Consider the following 17,481-nt stretch of genomic DNA (forward strand, 5'->3'; position numbering starts at 1 on the left):
TTTTTAAACTGCTCTGCAACCTTTTTTGATGTCAAACACCAGCAATTCAGTTCCATTTCAGTTCATGTGAAGCCCATCTCCCTAGTATGGGCCCAGCTGTTCCCAAAATGTGGTCCCAGTTTCTGACTAATCTGAACTCATCCTCCTGCTACCACTGACATTGGCTTTCCATAACTGTTCAGCAGAGGTAACTTTTTACAGAATACCAGATATAGTGTTTCTGTGTAACTGTGAAATACTATGTTCTAATGCAGGGGTAGTCAACCTGCGGCCCTCCAGATGTCCATGGACTACAATTCCCAGAAGCCCCTGCCAGCATTTGCTGGCAGGGGCTCATGGGAATTGTAGTCCATGAACATCTGGAGGACCACAGGTTGACTACCCCTGCCTTACATAACTGAATTTGTCCTTCCTAAGGGTTCCATTGAAGTTATTGTTTCTGTTGAACAATGTCTCTGTTGAAATATTCTAGTTGATATGTTATATGTTACGATGTCCTGTATAATTACCCCATGATGATTTGTGTAAACCGCCCAAAGCCGTATGGAAGGGCAGTATAATGATAATAATCTTTAACCGCTTGTAGCGAAGCAGATAAAATAATTCGTTAAGGGCCCCGAGGGTGGGCCCTGTCCGTGATGAAGAAGGATGCCGATAGGCCCCTTCCCCCGGACTGACAATCGGAGGACCCAGTTGGCAGGCGCGCAGCGCAGCTCGCAATTGGTCCCTTTCCGCCGGAATGACTAATCGGGAGGCGCTTTGCAAAGGCCTATTTTGTAAAGACCTATGGCTATATACAAATAAATGTATCTATCTAGATAATAGTATAAAATAGTATAAAAAATAATGGTTGTTGTCAGAGGGAGGCTTGGGGGGCCAATAGGAAGTGGTGGATCAGATGGACCTCAACTAAATGCCTGGCGGAGGAGCTCCCTCTTGCAGACCCTGCGGAACTGTTCAAGTTCCATCAGTGCCCTGCTTGTAAGCCGTGACTTCTTTGGGTAGTGAAAAGTTCCATCAGTGCCCTGATCTCCTCTGGAAGCTCATTCCAGCTTCCAGGTGGGGGGCCAGGATGGAGAAAGCTCTGGCCTTGGTTTAGGTCAAGCGGACTTCCTTGGGGCCAGGGACCATCAGGAGGTTGGAAGTGGTAGAGCACAAGGCTTATGCAGGAAACAGTAAGAGTGCTAATAACTTGGTGGTTAGCCTTGTTAGATGTTCTTTTCAGTTCATAATATGAGCTTTTCGTATGTCTTTTCTCCTTTCTACAAAGCAGTTGTCTTCTGAAGAGCCCACGACCCATTCAGGCAAAGCAGCAAAGGTGTCAGCATTATATTCAAATAGCTGAGGCCCTATGAGTGCTTTCTTGAAAGCAGCTCTTGATGAAGGATAAGAACATAGAAAGTTTTCTCTTGCCCAGGAGGTATCTTGAGAGCGGAGTGAGAAAAACAAAAGAAAGTGGAGGAGGAAGTATTGTAGAAAGATATTCACAAGAGTAGAGAGAAGTGAAAGGCCGGATGATGTAAATGTATTTCTGTGAAATGTTTGGGAGGCAGTACTTCCTTCTTGACTTAGTCCACAAGTTGCTTTTTTTTTAAGGAACTAAGTCCGTAAATGTATTTAATTCTCATGAGTGTTTGACATCCAGAATATATGATTCTGGATTAAAGCAAAATTTAAAACAGAATTCTGCCTATTTGTTTTCTGAATATATACTGTTGTCTTTTCATCACTTTGAGGTTTGTTTCCTGAATGCTACATCTCAGTTTCAGCTTGAGTCTTATACTTCTTGCGATGTAAGGCTGACCTCCTCTGTACATTTGGAGTAAGACCTAGTGAACCCGGCAGGATTTACTGTAGAGTAAAGCTGCATCAGTTCAGGTTTAGTGAATGGAGGATTTTTATAGCAGCCTCAGAAATCATGATGACATTAGTCAGTTGACTCGTCACATATTATTAATTGTCTGGCTAGAATTTGACCGTGATTAAATCTTCCTTGAAGCCATAAACGTTGTTTCTTATATCTTTATTATTATACCAGTATAAAAGCCATTTTAAAAATGGGCAGTGAAAGGGGTGTCAAGCAGGAGGGCGTGAGAGGGTGGCCGCAGCTCCCTTTGGCCTGCAAAACGGGCTAAAGGGAGTGAAAAGCCCTGCCCCCGCCGGTGGCAACAGGGCTTTGCGGCCCATAGGGAGGCTCCAAACTCCCTCCCCCCCCCGGCTCCCTCCCAGCAGGAGTGTACCTGCAGGCTGCAAAGCCCTGTCACTGCCTCTCTCCTCGTGGATGATAATGGAGGCCGTAGCCACAAGGCTTCTAGCAGGCAAGGAGGGTGGGTGGGAGCTCGAGCGGGAGGGCCAATCAGGGTGGACCTGGATGGTCAGGGCCCTGGACAATCTCCTCCCTTGAGGCTGTTTCCCAAATATATAAGGGAGCGAAATAGTGTTGAGGATATCATATAATGTTAATAAGATCAGGAAAAAGCCTGCTTCTTTTCCTAGCCCTGTAGAAGTCAAGGACAAACCTAGCAGCATAGCAGTTCTTGTACTGCCCAACTATGAGAGATCTTCTGTTGTGCAATATTTATTTGATGTCGGCTGCCAGTTGTAATTTGTAAAATATTGTCTCACTTCCAGCCTAAATAGGACCACCAAAATGCAGGGGACTTATTGGACAAACTTCTTGGGGCCCTGGTCACTTTGGAGGTGCATGTCACCCAGTTTACTTTTTATGTAACACGTGACTTGCATCTAAGTAGTGGTGGCAAGATGGATGTGCCAGAGGAAATAGTTCCTTGGGAGCCTGGGGTGGCTTTCAGCAGTTCCGAAGCTAAGCCAGTGTTCTTGCTGCTTTAAAAGTAAATGCTAATATTTGACAGATAGAAATAGGGACATGCTTACTCTTCTGCATACCAAGGATAATTTTACAAGGCTTGCCTTCTCAATTATTTGTTTGTTTAAACCAGGGGTAGTCAAACTGCAGCCCTCCAGATATCCATGTACTACAATTCCTATGAGCCCCTGCCAGCGAATTGTAGTCCACAAACATCTGGAGGGCCGCAGTTTGACTACCCCTGGAAATCTTCCTATGCTATTTCCACCAAATCTGGGAAACCTGAAGTGATGAGCAATCAAAAAAAGTTAAGCTTTAACAAATAATGTATGTTAAATAATTGAACAAAATTATTAGTTGTAGTTCCTTCGCCATTTGACTGTATTTATTTGCCATGGTCTAGTTTTGCTCAAACCAAGAAGCCAATAAATAATTTGCTGTTTGGATTACAGATGTACTGGGGTAGTGGTTAAGAGTGGCAGCCTCTAATCTGGAGAAGTGGGTTTGATTCTCCACCCCTCTACATGCAGCCAGCCGGGTGACCTTGGACTAGAGCTGTTTCAACTCCAGCTACCTCACAGGATGTCTGTTGTAGGGAGAGGAAGGGAATGGTGATTGTAAGCTGCTTTGGGACTCTTGGGTAGTGAAAAGCAGGGTATAAGAAAAACAGCTCTTCTCTTCTGTTTAGGAAATTTTATGGGACTCATCCTTGGAGAATTTGCATACAAAAGCATAAAACATTATAAACATTTAAAGAATCACTTCAAGCACCATCATAGAAGAAATATCCCCCTGTCTCTCCCCTCTGTGGGCGTAGGCTTCTTCTAACATGATACCTACTGAAATGTGTGCTCATATCTGAAAACAATGGTTCCCTCCTCTCTTCAGAATGTTTCTATTTCTTCATATGCAGATTTGGCTTCTTTAATCAGGGGACAGCTATAACATTACTGCTAAATATAGTTGAAATATATGTGTATTTATTTCCTATCTCCTGTTTTTCATTACCTACTGTGTTTAGCTCTCCATGGACCTCCATTATCTAAGGGACTGGATGAGATCTCTGCATTTTCTTTCTTTGTTCAGCTTGTTTTTTTTTTTGCAGAGGGTGGATATTTTTAATCCCGAGAGCTCCTATCAATCCTTTCTTAACTCTTGAACCTGTCTGGTGTTGCTTATAGGCTAATGGGGGGGGGGGGATGTGGGATAATTAAACAAAAACAATTTGAAATGGACAGAGGCATTACAAATTCATATCCTATTTTCAACTTAAATGGGTTTCATTAGGTAGCCTAGATTTTCAAGATTGTTGAGATTTCTCTTTAAAGAAGATTAAAACAGATGCATCTTCTGGCTTCTTCACTGTACAGATTTTGAAGTGTTTTTAATGATGATTTATCTGTTCTTTCCTATTTTCAATGAGTTCCACATACAGGTTTTTCTCTTGCATATTGATACTATAAAGCAGCATTTTCTCATGAGGGGGTAACCATTACCTTTAATGCTTTTTGTACAACAAATATATATTTGTTAACCCTGAGGCGGATAATTAAAAACGTACACATTTAAACATTAGCATCCAGTAATACACTCGATGACGTAGATGGGGCAGTTCATGCCCAAGTAGTATGATTTCTTAAAGGCTTTCAGGCAAACTGTGCAGACATCTCTGCATTCAATTAGAGCTGTTTCATGTTTTTGAAGCCTTGTGAAAACAGAACAGCTAGACGCATTTTTAAAAAAGGAAGCTTCAGAGTCATTGTGTCTGCTTATGTCATCCCATGTTTTCCTCCCAATAATTGCCAATAGAATCTAAATGTACAACATTCACACGGAGTGGAATATACTAAGAAAAGGGATGATTTTTATCCCACGCCTAAAGTTGGCTCACCTGCCAGAAACACCAGTGTCACCTGTCCTGTAGTATAACAATATTATCACAATAAGTCGAACACATATTTTACACTAATTTAACATTTCATGTAATGGTTATCAACTGGGTAGCATGGACTGTGCATAGCAGGGGTAGTCAACCTGTGGTCCTCCAGATTTTCATGCACTACAATTCCCATGAGCCCCTGCCAGCAAATGCTGGCATGGGCTCATGGGAATTGTAGTCCATGGACATCTGGAGGACCACAGGTTGACTACCCCTAGTGTATAGGATTTAGCAGACAAATTGAATCCTGAATATTTTATGTTTCTGTGTATTCTGCATTTATGGATATGTGAGGAAGGCCCTCTAGTGTCTCAATAAAATATAGCTGCTTCTCTCATATTCTGAAACATACAATGAAAGTATGCAGTGTACCTTCAATCTGAATCTCAAATTTTACGCCTACCAGGTTGTCTGTGTAGCTCAGTAGCCACAGCCTACTACATTTTGATGTAGGAGCAGGGCAGAAAGGAGAGGATGATGTAACAGCCTTGTAAACTAATCATAAGGCTGCTGTAACATTAAGCAGGAAGGTAGAGTAAAATCGCATTGACGCCTCTGTCGTGTCAGTACTAGCCCTGGTGAGTAAAGGGAACCTCCATATACAGAGGCACCAAACCTCTGAATACCCAATGCTGGTGGGAGGCTCTGATTATCTGTTTCACATAACATATTTATGCCAAGGGCTTGGAGGAGGAGCGTGCCTCATGGCTTAAGTGCCACTCAGCGCTTCACACCCACTCAAGGTGGCTGTCCTGCCCCTGAGTGCCTCCTCCCCCAACTGGCCTTCCTGTCTGTCCAGCAGCCAGTCAATCGCCTTCTGTCCCCCACCTCTAAACACCCCCTCCTTCTTCCCTCTGAGGCTTGGAGGCTGCAGTTCCCTGCCTGAGAGCTGCCCCTGCCATTGTGTTCCTTTTCCAGGTCCAGGGCGAGAGGCCGTCTGCAGAGTTCTTCCATCTCACCCCCCCCCCCCCAATCTAGCACTCATTGTATTCCTGAATGCAACAGGTCTGGCCCTTCTTATAACAATGTTTATGCTGAACATTACAGTTCTTTTATTAATATTTATTGAAGTTATTATATTTTGATGATTGAACATAGAAGCTATATTCTTGTCCAGCAGAAAGTACTATTTCAGCCCGAAAGTACTAAATCAGACTGTTTATGATTGTCATGATTTCTTTTTCAGCCCTTTTAGGATTTTGTGTATAGCTTATGAAGTACTGGAGGGGTTGCAGTACATGAACAAACATGGAATAGTCCACCGGGCCCTTTCACTTCACAATATCATGATGGACCAAGAGGTGAGGCTACAGGGCTTTAGTTTTACTCTGTCCATCTGCATTCTTGGCCATCACCCACGCAATAAGAGTGAAGTTATTGAGGGAGGTATCTGCTTTATAAGTGCAAAATGCTTGCTAAAATCTGTTGAAATCCATCATCACGTGTGCAGGTTTTGCACGAAATCTTCTATGTGTATAGGCTTTTGTACAATGATGAATAAATTGCTGTCAGAGTGTTATCAGGGTTGATTTTGCTGATACACTTTTTTTTAACAACAAAAGTAATTATTCATGTGTTACTTTATACAACTTCTATGGTGTATTCTGTGCCTGTATGTTTGATGTTTCCTGGCCTATGGAACTAACCAACCATAAATTACCAAATAAAAGCACTATACTGTAGATTGATCCATTTTTCTCTTGGTAACAGGGACATGCCAAGTTGGCTAAATTTGGATTTTACCACATGACAGCTTATGGTGCTGATGTTGATTTTCCCATAGGGTAAGACTATATGTACACTTTATGACCTTATTAGGCATTGAAAGTATGATGTTTCCAATAATTAGTCTAATTCAGTATTGTCTACTCCAGGGGTAGTCAAACTGCGGCCCTCCAGATGTCCATGGACTACAATTCCCAGAAGCCCCTGCCAGCATTTGCTGGCAGGGGCTCCTGGGAATTGTAGTCCATGGACATCTGGAGGGCCGCAGTTTGACTACCCCTGGTCTACTCTGATAGGCAGTCCTGCGGTCTAATCTCCATTCACCAGGTGAGTTTCCATAGAACCTCAAGGTTTCGAATTGCAGTTCAGACAGCAGCAGTTCCAGAAGGATAATGAAGACAAATTGCATAACAGCTTTCGAAAAGTAAAAAGTGTAGCATTATAGGTTTTCTGGGACCCCGCCCATGTCCGCATTTTTTTTCCCCCAAGATAACAGTGGACATTTTTTGTGTGTGAATATAGTATTTGTTCCAGCCATGTATGTGACAACATTCAAGTCTAATGAGACTGGTATTTACGAGGAAAGAATTGCCTCGTTTGAATGATTGGTCCAAGTTCCTTGCCATATCTTTTTTGCTTAAATTGTCTTTTCGTTACTGTAGATATCCTTCGTACCTGGCACCCGAAGTAATTGCACAGGGAATTATGAAATCCAACGATCACACTCAAAGTGAAAAGCCTCTACCTTCCGGCCCTAAATCCGATGTATGGTCCCTTGGTATTATATTATTTGAACTTTGTGTGGTACGTAACATTTAAACTATTAAATAGTGATGCATTAGGCATTTCAACATTCAAAGGGCTAATTATTAAAGGAGGTTCTATTGCTTTTTTTTCTCTTTGGGAAGACAAGAAGGAGCACCAAGTTCTGTAAGTTCTGCTGCTCAAAGTTGTTTGAAAATTCTATACAATGCCACTGGAATAAAACCCAGGGATTAAGACAGGTCTAGTCAAACTGCGGCCCTCCAGATGTCCGTGGGCTACAATTCCCATGAGCCCCTGTCAGCATTTGCTGGCAGGGGCTCATGGGAATTGTAGTCCACGGACATCTGGAGGGCCGCAGTTTGACTAGCCCTGGATTAAGAACTGAACAAATTCCAGTTGTGCAGGGTATGGGTGAATCTGCTCATTCCTGTTCCAAATATATATGGCTAAATAGAGAAGAGCCTAATGCTGGAGAAGAGCCTAATGCTGGGGGCGATTGAGGGCAAAAGAAGAAGGGGACGACAGAGAATGAGGTGGCTGGATGGAGTCACTGAAGCAGTAGGTGCAAACTTAAATGGACTCCGGGGAATGGTAGAGGACAGGAAGGCCTGGAGGATCATTGTCCATGGGGTCGCGATGGGTCGGACATGACTTCGCACCTAACAACATGGCTAAATAGTATGTAAAAGATTGGGACCTCCATTCAGATCTCTGTAGTGCCACTGAGCTCTTCTAAGCATCTCTTCTGTGACAGGCTGACACAAGTACCCTCTCGAAACTATGGCTAAATAGTAGTTTACATTCTTCATATCAACTTTGAAGTTGACACAAAACTTCTCATGAATATGATTCATAAACTGTAAGGAAGGCCTTGAGAGCATATGGTGGCCATGTATTTCATAATATTTTGTTTCATGTATTTCGTAATAAGATTTTAGTAATCTCAAGCCTTACTGCTGTTTTTAGGGCAGAAAGCTATTCCAGAGTTTGGATGTAGCAGAAAGATTAAAACTTCTGCTTAATCTCGGTAAGTAATATGAAAGTAACTGCAGGGCACGACGTCTTGATAAAGGCCCAGGTGTATTAAGGTCGTACTACTGATGCAGGGATGCCAGATTTTCAGTGCATCTGAAAATGTGCATCTGAATGTTGGAAAGTTTAAGGATATATCAAAGCAGTACTACCCATATGCAGCTAAGAAGTTTAATAAATCTTGGTATTAAAAGAAAACTCCTAACCATATAGGAGACTAAACCAGGCAAAGTAAAAGTAATAACTGCTTCTCTCATCGGGGTGATTTTGATTGGCATGAATGTCAAAAATGCAACTATGAAGGCACTGCTCCCAGTTGCTATCAGGGCACACCAGATGAATGATTCCAAAATAAATAACAATAACTAGCATTGCTGTAGAGCTTTCAGTGTTCAAAGCACTGCGCATGCAGTTTAAAGTGACATCACTGAAAGCTAAAGACACAAATTGTTAGCACCAGCTCTGTTTAGCATTCACAGACAACCTAAGATGCCCCCCCCCCCTTTAAGTGATTCCCTTGCTTTAAAGCAAGGGTAAAATCCTTCCAGTTACAAAATGTCATGTTTTAGTCTTGCAAAAATGTGTGAAATAATTACACTTCTTCCCAAACATGTATGCATATCTGTTTCTGGGTCTGGGAAAAAACGGTCCTTTTGAAAATGATTGACTTGAAAACATGTCGTTTGGTGACAGGTCCTCACCTAGAAAGACAGATTTCTTGTACTATTTTTTTTTTAATTGGGTCATTTCATGTTGATGACGTTCCTCTTCCTGTTGTGACTTTGTAGGATGTGTGGATGATATCGCAACAGTACTGGCTGAGGAACATGGTTGTCTGGACATTATCAAGGTCAGAGCAGAAGAATGTATTGCTTGGCTAGAGATACGTTGATGAATTATCACAGCGTTCAGCCCTTTCCTTGAAACAAAATGAGGATTTGTTTTAGAACAAAAACTTAGTTCTGTTTCTCCCATACCGTGTCACATTTTTTAGATGACGTAATCAAAACTTTCCCCATAATACTGGAAGTTCTCCGTATTTGGAACTGTAATCCTTTAAATAAAAGCCTAGCCAAAAAGAAATGTTTTGGCCTGGTGACTACAAGAGAATAGGATAGGTGTCACATAAACCACAACGTGGAGGGCAGTCCACAAATAAGCTGCTACTACTGAAAATATGCTGTCTTGGATCACACCCACACACACACCCGGACATCTGTAGTATTTCATTTATTTATAAAATTGATGATATACCTCGGCTTTCTTCCCATATGGGAACCCAAAGCATCTTACGTTGTTCGGCTCTCTTCTATTTTATCCTCACATCCTGTGAAGAAGTTTAGGATGAGAATGTGTGATTGGAGCTCCCCATGGCATGAATGGTGATTCATTCCCAGTTCTCTCAGATACTAAACCACTACACCGCACTGGCTCTTCACACTGACCTGTGCAGATGGGTGTACAAAGAACAGAACGTTTTAACTGGCAAGCTGATCAGTATGGGAGAAGATGGTTTGTAATTTTCTAACCTCCCCCAAAAGTCACAGCTTTCATAATCTGATTCATGCCTTTGCAGTCATACGTCCAAACATAATTACCGTTTCCTATAGTTATCTTGAATTCAAGCTGCACATTTTTTAAAAATGCTTAATTTAGTGCCATGTCTATTGTTATTTCTGCTTTTGCTTACCAGGAAATGCCTGAAAACATTTTAACTCTACTGAAGAAATGCCTTACATTCCATCCTTCAAAGAGGTGAGCATACAGATAAATGTATAGGATAGATCCCCTTTAAGGCAAGGAGAATACAGTATTTATTTACTGTAGCCATGCATTGCTTGAAATGGCAGCCATCTGAGGCAACCTGTTTAAATCTCTCTTTTTAAATAATTTTGCAGCACCCATCTGTAAATTAAGATCTTGGTCCAACTTGGGGACTCTTTACTTGAATACTGCTATGCTCATCATTCCTAATACTAGGATGTAACTCGGGTTGCCGACTCTGGATTGAGAAGCTGCTGGAGATTTGGGTGCAGAGCCTGGGAAAGGCGAGGAACCTCAGTGGGGTATAATGTCATAGACCCATTCTCCAGGAAGATTAATCTCTGTAGTGTGCAGTCACCTGTACCAGGAGGTTGGCAATGCTAGCTGTAACCCCTGTTGCACAGAGTCAAGTCTAGGTTTCCCAGAAGCCTTTGCTTAACTGGGAGCTGGAGCCAGGCAAAATTCCTGGAAAATGTGCATGCGTGGTACATTTATTTGGATGTACACTTGAACACTTAGATGTTAAAAAAAATGTTATGTGGAAAGTGGTCAGCAAACCATGATGGCATTAATCATCTGCTCAGGGTATGGTGAGCCATATGGAAGGGCGATATAGAAATAAAATAATAAAATAAAATAAGAATGTCTTCTTCACTTTCTCTTAGCACAGAATAGGTCCCCATGCAACTACTAATAATCTGGGTGAGGCCATGTATGTGTGATTTCAGATTGGGAAGCATGTGTGCAGCAGGCATGGTTCTTCAAGCACCTGGGAATATGTGCATAAAAGACTGTGCATTTGTGCTTAAGGCAACAATAACTAGATGGGATTAGGAATGTAGTGTATAGTACAGTCCTAGATGGAATTGTAGTCTTTCTATGCCCAATGGAGTCTAAAGGCTTAGCAGGGTGTAACCCTGCACAGGATAGCAAAAACCTGAAATGCAGATTTCCAACACAACTTACCTAGCATTTTAAATTGATTTCTCTAACAGAGTTTAGACTAAAAATTATTTCATCTTGGGCACCGTAAAATGGTAAAACTTGTGTGGCAGTGTAGGACCAGCTTCTGAAGAGAGGAGGCCCCATAATACCTGTACACTGAAAGTAATGCTGCAGAGTTTCATGCGTTCCCTCTCCTACTTTGCCTATATAAGCAGACCATTCATACGCATATCTATTGAGCACAGGGCTTTAAAAGAGAAATGTAACACTGCTAACCAAGCTACCAGATTGTGTATTTACTTAAATAATTTATATCCTACCTTATCTCCTCAGACTTGAGATAATATGCTCCTTATTGACCTAGGTAAAATATGTAACAGGCAGAAACTGATTGTTGAACAAAGACATTTTATAAGAAATATATATATACATGTTTAGAGAGTGCCCTAATTCTGAAAATGTTCACATTGCATCACAGTGAACATTTAAAAAAATATTTTGGATTTTCATTTATTTTGCTTTAAAGTTAGGGTTTTTTAAAAAAAAGATTTGTGATAATTTCTTTCTCTTCTTTTATGTCCTTGTTTCCCAAGGCCGACTCCAGACCAGTTACTTAAAGACTCCGTGTTCAGTGAAATCTCTTCTTTATACCCATCTTTCCGCAAACCTGCTGGCCTTTTTTCATCCACTCTGAGATGTGCTGATTTGACTCTTCCTGAAGATATTAACCAGTTGTGTCAAGGTAAACAGGATACCACAACTGAAGTCTATTTACTGTGTGGTGTTTCCTTGCTTTTGTGGAATATCACGTATGATTGTTGACCAACTGTAATTGCTTCTTTATTTGGATAGGCACATCCTGTTCCATTTGTTCTTTGGCTGTTTATTTTGAATTAGAAAAAAGTTTGAGTCCAGTGGTACCAATAAGACCAACAAAGTTTTATTCAAAGTATAAGCTTTTGTGTGTGTGTGTGCACACTTTTTCAGTGGTTTTTCATTGTATCTGAAGAAGCACACACATGAAAGCTAATACCTTGAATAAAACTTTATTGGTCTTAAAGTTGCTACTAGACTCACACTTTGTTCTGCTGCTTCAGGCCAACATGGCTACCTGCCTGAATCTATTTTAATTTATTCACTGTTGCCACTTTATATGATTTTAACTTGATTTGTAAGCCTCCTTAATGGATATTGTGATGGAAAAGTGGAATAACTGAATTATGAATGAAGTGTTTAATAGCGTTTGGTATCAAATCAAGATGGAGACATTCTATCCTTCATTTCCCTTATTATCGATCAACACCTGTGGCCTTTTTCTTCCAAGGGATTTTACTTCTAGTCCTTCCAAAGGGGAGGTCATTTGTCTTTAATAATGTGGTAGGAAGAATTGTTCCTCAGACCTAGGTATAGTCTGCACAGAGCTTTTTACCCACTCCCAGTTCAAATAAATCCCTCCTATCTACACTGAATTCGATTTCCATTTTAATGTTGGGCGCTTTAAATTTTCCCTCTACAACATGCATGTTGATCCGGAGTGACCCTACCTTTCTCCCATGATATCCAGAAGTGGATTAACTCCTTTCTTGTGCCTGGTAGCAAAGCAGTCTTCCCTGATTAGCCAGGACATCGGTTCAAAGACTTCCTGGTTCCCAGTTACAAGGCTTGTCTTAAAGTGACTGTGCTCCAGAAGCCCTAACTTCTCTCAGCAGAGATTTGCCTCTTGGATTTATTCCCCACTCTGCTGTCTCTAATCCTCTCCCCCCGCCCCCGCCCCCGGCCTGTTCAAGAAAAGAAAGAAAGAGACTCCTGCTGTGCTTGGATCCTCTCCCCGCTCTGAGCTTTCCCAATCAAGCGCAGAACATTTTTTTTTTCAATTGGGGGGGATAGAGGAAGACCTGAGTTCAAATCAATCTGAATTCAGAAGGATCCACAACGGAAAAAACAAAGTAAGTGGAGAATCAGCCCAGGACTGTTTCTAGAGGGGGTAGGAAACATGTTGGGGGAATCTCCCAAATTGCTGAGAAGTTATAATGCTGTCTTTGTTGGCTTCTGTTAATAGATGAAAATGCTGATTACCTAGCAGAGAGATCAATTGAAGAAGTTTATTATCTCTGGTGTTTGGCTGGAGGAGACTTGGAGAAAGAGCTTGTCACCAAGGAAATCATTCATTCAAAACCACCTATCTGCACTCTCCCAATGTAAGGAATTTTATTTATTTTATTTTATTATATTTATATACCGCCCTCCCCGGGGGCTCAGGTTTTGGGGACAGATGTGCAAAGAAATAGTTAAATGAAAAAGTGACATCAAACTCGTTGGCAAGGGAAATCTGAAGTTGCAGCCTGAAAAATAGTTGCATTGTTAAGCATGTTTCCTGCATGTTCAATATTGTACTAATTTTTATTGCAAAATCTGCATTCCCATTTTGCCAATCTGCATGCAATGTGTAGTATGTCCTGAATATGCACACACCTTTATAGTAGAGATTTTTCTTATTAACTTCTGCAAGTGAGATTAGCTCAGGGCAAAATTAGACAATACTGTGTCCACCACAGGGGCACAGTGCCTATCAGAGCTTGTTTTTTTTTTTCCATTTCTGAAAATGACTTGAGGGCTGATTCTGCTAAGGATTATGGTACAAGGGGTGAGAGGATCCTGTCCCTCAACCCACATTGTCTTCAAGAGCCAAATGGTTCCGTTCTTGAAAGCAACACATGGAGGGACAGATCCCCAACAACAGTTTAAAGTCTTTTGATCATTGCTGCCCTTAAATGTTTTAGCACCTGAAGGAGAAAAAAATTATGTCTTCCCTCGGGGGTATCTAAGCTACCAAAACATGGTACTGAGTTGACCCTATGACATTCTTTAAAAATTATTCCAGCTAGTGGAATTGCTTTCAGTGCCCCATGCAATCCTTAGTTTGCATACTCTCACTCTCTGTAATATTTTACTTTACAATGCCCTGCTTCTTTTCAAATCAAAAGAAATTGTGTGTAAATTGTATTGGCTGCTGAATAATTTGCTAGGGAACCATTGACTCCACCTCCCTAAATTTGCAGAAAAACCAGTACAATCTACATTAAACCCCAGCAGGGAGGCTGCAGTAGTTCATGAGCCCTGTGTACAAATACCCTGTTTTGTGCCTTGTCTATTGACAGTCATTCTCAGCTGTCACTTCTGTCTTCAGTTTTTTGTTGGAGGACGGAGAGAGCTTTGGCCAAGGGCGAGACAGAAGCTTCCTTTTGGATGACACAACAGTGACGCTTTCATTGTGCCAGCTCAGAAATGTAAGAAGAAACATGTTTCTCTGCACTGGTATATTTTTGGGTATCTTTTCTGACAGAAAATGTTATAGCTTTTCTGGCATGTTGTTTAGGTACTTGTCTTGTCAAACCTCAAATGTTGAGCTCCTCAGCCTTGTTTTCTTTCCCGGTAGATGTTTAATTACATGCTACTGAGAGAACCTCCTTAGTGTATTTTATTTATATACCTTCATACTTGCCTGTCAACATGCTTCTGAGGCAGCTTACAATGAGTTTCAACTGGAATACAATTAAACAAAGAAGATTTTGGGGTTGGGGGGATTCCAGAAGAAGGAAGAAGGAAGAAGAAGAAGAGTTGGTTCTTATATGCCGCTTTTCTCTACCAGAAGGACACCACAACAGACACCCTGTGAGGTGGGTGAGAACAGCTTTATCAGCACCGTGGTGAGCCCAAGGACACCCAGCTGGCTGCATATGGGGGAGCGGAAAATCAAACTCGGCTCTCCAGATTAGAAGCCAACACTCCTAACCACTACACCAAGCTGGTCCCCCCAAAAGCACAGTACAATGGAATGGGGTCTAGAAATTCATATATCATTGCATGATATGATGTTCTCTGCATATGGAGCTTGTCCAGATGACAGATTTTTGAAAGGTCCTTTTTAAAAAACAACAGAGGAAACCTTGAGGCCACCTTTTCAACCTAAATCCATTTCATAAAAATTCAGTGCGTGAACTTCCTTAACTAATAAAAGCCTTTGTCATAATGCTACAGATCTTTTCAGAACTGTGGAATTGAAATATCAGCCCTTAACAGTAGAAAAGGATGACTCTGCTCAGCGCTGATCTTTCTCTTTTTGAGAAAAACTGTTTTGAGCCTTACTAATCTCTGAGCCAGTATTAATGAATAGAATTTTTTTCTGTCAGCATTCAGAATCCTCTGCATTCCACTCTTAGGACACAGTTTTGTGACCGTAATCAAAAGAGGATCAGTGCTACATGCGGGAAAGAATTTCAAATCCCTGGAAAAGATAGTCTTGCACCTTCAGAGCAGGGCCAGACTTACACCGGGAATAGGCAGCATTAAATTTTAATCATGCCGCACTTGAGAATCCGGTTAATTTAGCACCTGCTCTTTGAAGCTGTAATCAACAAGAGTGAATAGGAACAACATGCTGGCTTCTGTCCTTTGAAACACAAATGGAACACTGATCCTTTCTGTCCGTCCCCCCCCCCACACACACACACTTCCCCAAAAGACTGCTCCTATAGTGATGAAATCTGTGTGGTCAAATAGTTGTGCAGGTTGGGCAGCTGCAGTGAGGAGGGAGAAAGGGGTAAAGGCATCCCCTCCTCTCTTTCATCAACTCAAGCAGGCAGAGGAAAGGGTACTGGGAAAATCCATGCACCTTACATTGATGCTTTATAAGATACAAGCTGTGGTGTCTATCTTCTTTTTTTCTAAAATATTTTCATACTTTCCCCTGCTGACCCATTTTATTTAAACATAAAGTCAGACAATAGCATAACCACCACTGAGGTCCCAGGTTAGAAGGCAAATTCGTAGGAACGTTTGCTGGTGATAGAGAATGCACTCATGTCTAATGCTGAATTACCAAGGTAAAAACATTTGAACCACAAAATACAATTATAGCATGGTCCAGATGGATGGATGGATGCTAATGACCATTTCTTGAGCAATATTTGGACATGTAGCAGGCTTCAATAGCTTGTATTTCATGCAATATAAATCTTAATTGGTATTGAGAAAAATGCACAAGGGTTAATGTTTATTAACTAAAATGTAATCATTTTAATAGTAAGATTCTATCACAAACAAAAAAGGTTCTGTATAATAAAAGAGATACTGGAAAAAAATGCTTTTTTGTGATCAGCATCAGTTTCATAGTCTGGTGAATTTGACTCAGGACAGTGGTGAAATCAGTAGGATTTAATAATTGCATGTTTTACTTGCCATTGGGTTGCTCCAACTTATAGAAAGCACCTGAGTGAACAGGTGGTAGATTTCAGGAATCATAGAAACAAATATGTTTTCAAAGTCAATATCAACTTAAGGCTAGTGGAGATGTTATAGTAATTGCTTAGAGGAACTGGAAAGGCTGTTGAGTAGCATGCTCCTTGTTGCATGTAAAGTGGCCCTTAATCTCCAGACTATTTGTAACCCAGCACTTGAAACAAAGTTCCTGGTTTCATAGACTAGTTTAAGAGCACACCTATGTTAGGGTTAACCATGACTAGTCTTTGCACATGTAACATTGCAGGCAGGATGCCTTGACCCAATCCCATAAAAGTGGTTGAGCATCTGAGTAGCTTTAAGATTTAGGAGAACCCTTTGGTTTAGCTTTCCTTTGGCTTGTAAAAGAGCTACACGAGAACATACCACCACTGAAAGCAAGAGATTCTTTTCAAAGTAATTTCAAGGAAATGACAAGCAAATAATGATAGTTTTATTATGTAAGTTTCTTTCTTAGTATTTTTCTTCTAGTCATTTGTATCTAAGAACGTGTGCCATGCACACGAAAGCTCATACCTTAAATAGAACTTTGTTCATCTTAAAGGTGCCCCTGGACTCTAAATTTGTTTATGTAAAATACCAAACATTTCTCCAATCCTTTTTATTTTTATAACATTAACAGAGGCTGAAAGATGTTGGTGGGGAAGCGTTCTATCCACTGCTTGAAGATGAGTAAGTATTATCTACCTCAGGACAGTCCAGATGTCCACCGCCCACTTTATTCCTTTCCTTGGTAGATGGCATGACTATCATACAGAAACTGAAATACTAGTTCCAACCAAGATTTGAGTCCATTAGCACCTCAAAGAGTAACCAGATTTCCAGAGTTTAAATTTCCAAGAGTCAAAGCTCATTTTGTCACATGTTCCTGGTCAGGGCAGGCTTTGACAGTCAAAAGCTTATATCCTAGAAATCTTGCTGATCTTTTGAATGCTCAGGAACTTGAATCTTGCTCCTCTTCTATAGGCCAACACAACTACACAACTACGCATTGGCTGCAGAGGAAAGGATGTACAGTAATGGGTTTAAACTACAAGTACAACGATATAGGGTAGATATCAGGAAAAAATTTCTCACAGTCAGAGTAGTTCAGCAGTGGAATAGGCTGCCTAAGGAGGTGGTGAGCTCCCCCTCACTGGCAGCCTTCAAGCAAAGGTTGGATACACACTTTTCTTGGATGCTTTGG

At 41.1% G+C, this 17,481-nt stretch overlaps 1 protein-coding gene across 2 annotated transcripts in view; it reads left to right on the forward strand.

Moving 5' to 3' along the window:
• Positions 1-17,481, forward strand: part of TBCK (TBC1 domain containing kinase) — a 94,241-nt gene that overhangs the window by 19,778 nt on the left and 56,982 nt on the right. For both annotated transcript variants that reach the window (XM_077300680.1, XM_077300681.1), the window contains 10 exons: positions 5,953-6,067; positions 6,477-6,550; positions 7,154-7,295; positions 8,223-8,283; positions 9,077-9,138; positions 9,982-10,043; positions 11,591-11,739; positions 13,057-13,195; positions 14,185-14,284; positions 16,918-16,967. In XM_077300680.1, coding sequence (XP_077156795.1) covers positions 5,953-6,067; positions 6,477-6,550; positions 7,154-7,295; positions 8,223-8,283; positions 9,077-9,138; positions 9,982-10,043; positions 11,591-11,739; positions 13,057-13,195; positions 14,185-14,284; positions 16,918-16,967 — 954 coding nt within the window. The remainder of the gene's footprint in view (positions 1-5,952; positions 6,068-6,476; positions 6,551-7,153; positions 7,296-8,222; positions 8,284-9,076; positions 9,139-9,981; positions 10,044-11,590; positions 11,740-13,056; positions 13,196-14,184; positions 14,285-16,917; positions 16,968-17,481) is intronic.

The sequence above is a fragment of the Paroedura picta genome, chromosome 10, assembly GCF_049243985.1.
Source record: "Paroedura picta isolate Pp20150507F chromosome 10, Ppicta_v3.0, whole genome shotgun sequence".
Classification (NCBI taxonomy): Eukaryota; Metazoa; Chordata; class Lepidosauria; order Squamata; family Gekkonidae; genus Paroedura; species Paroedura picta.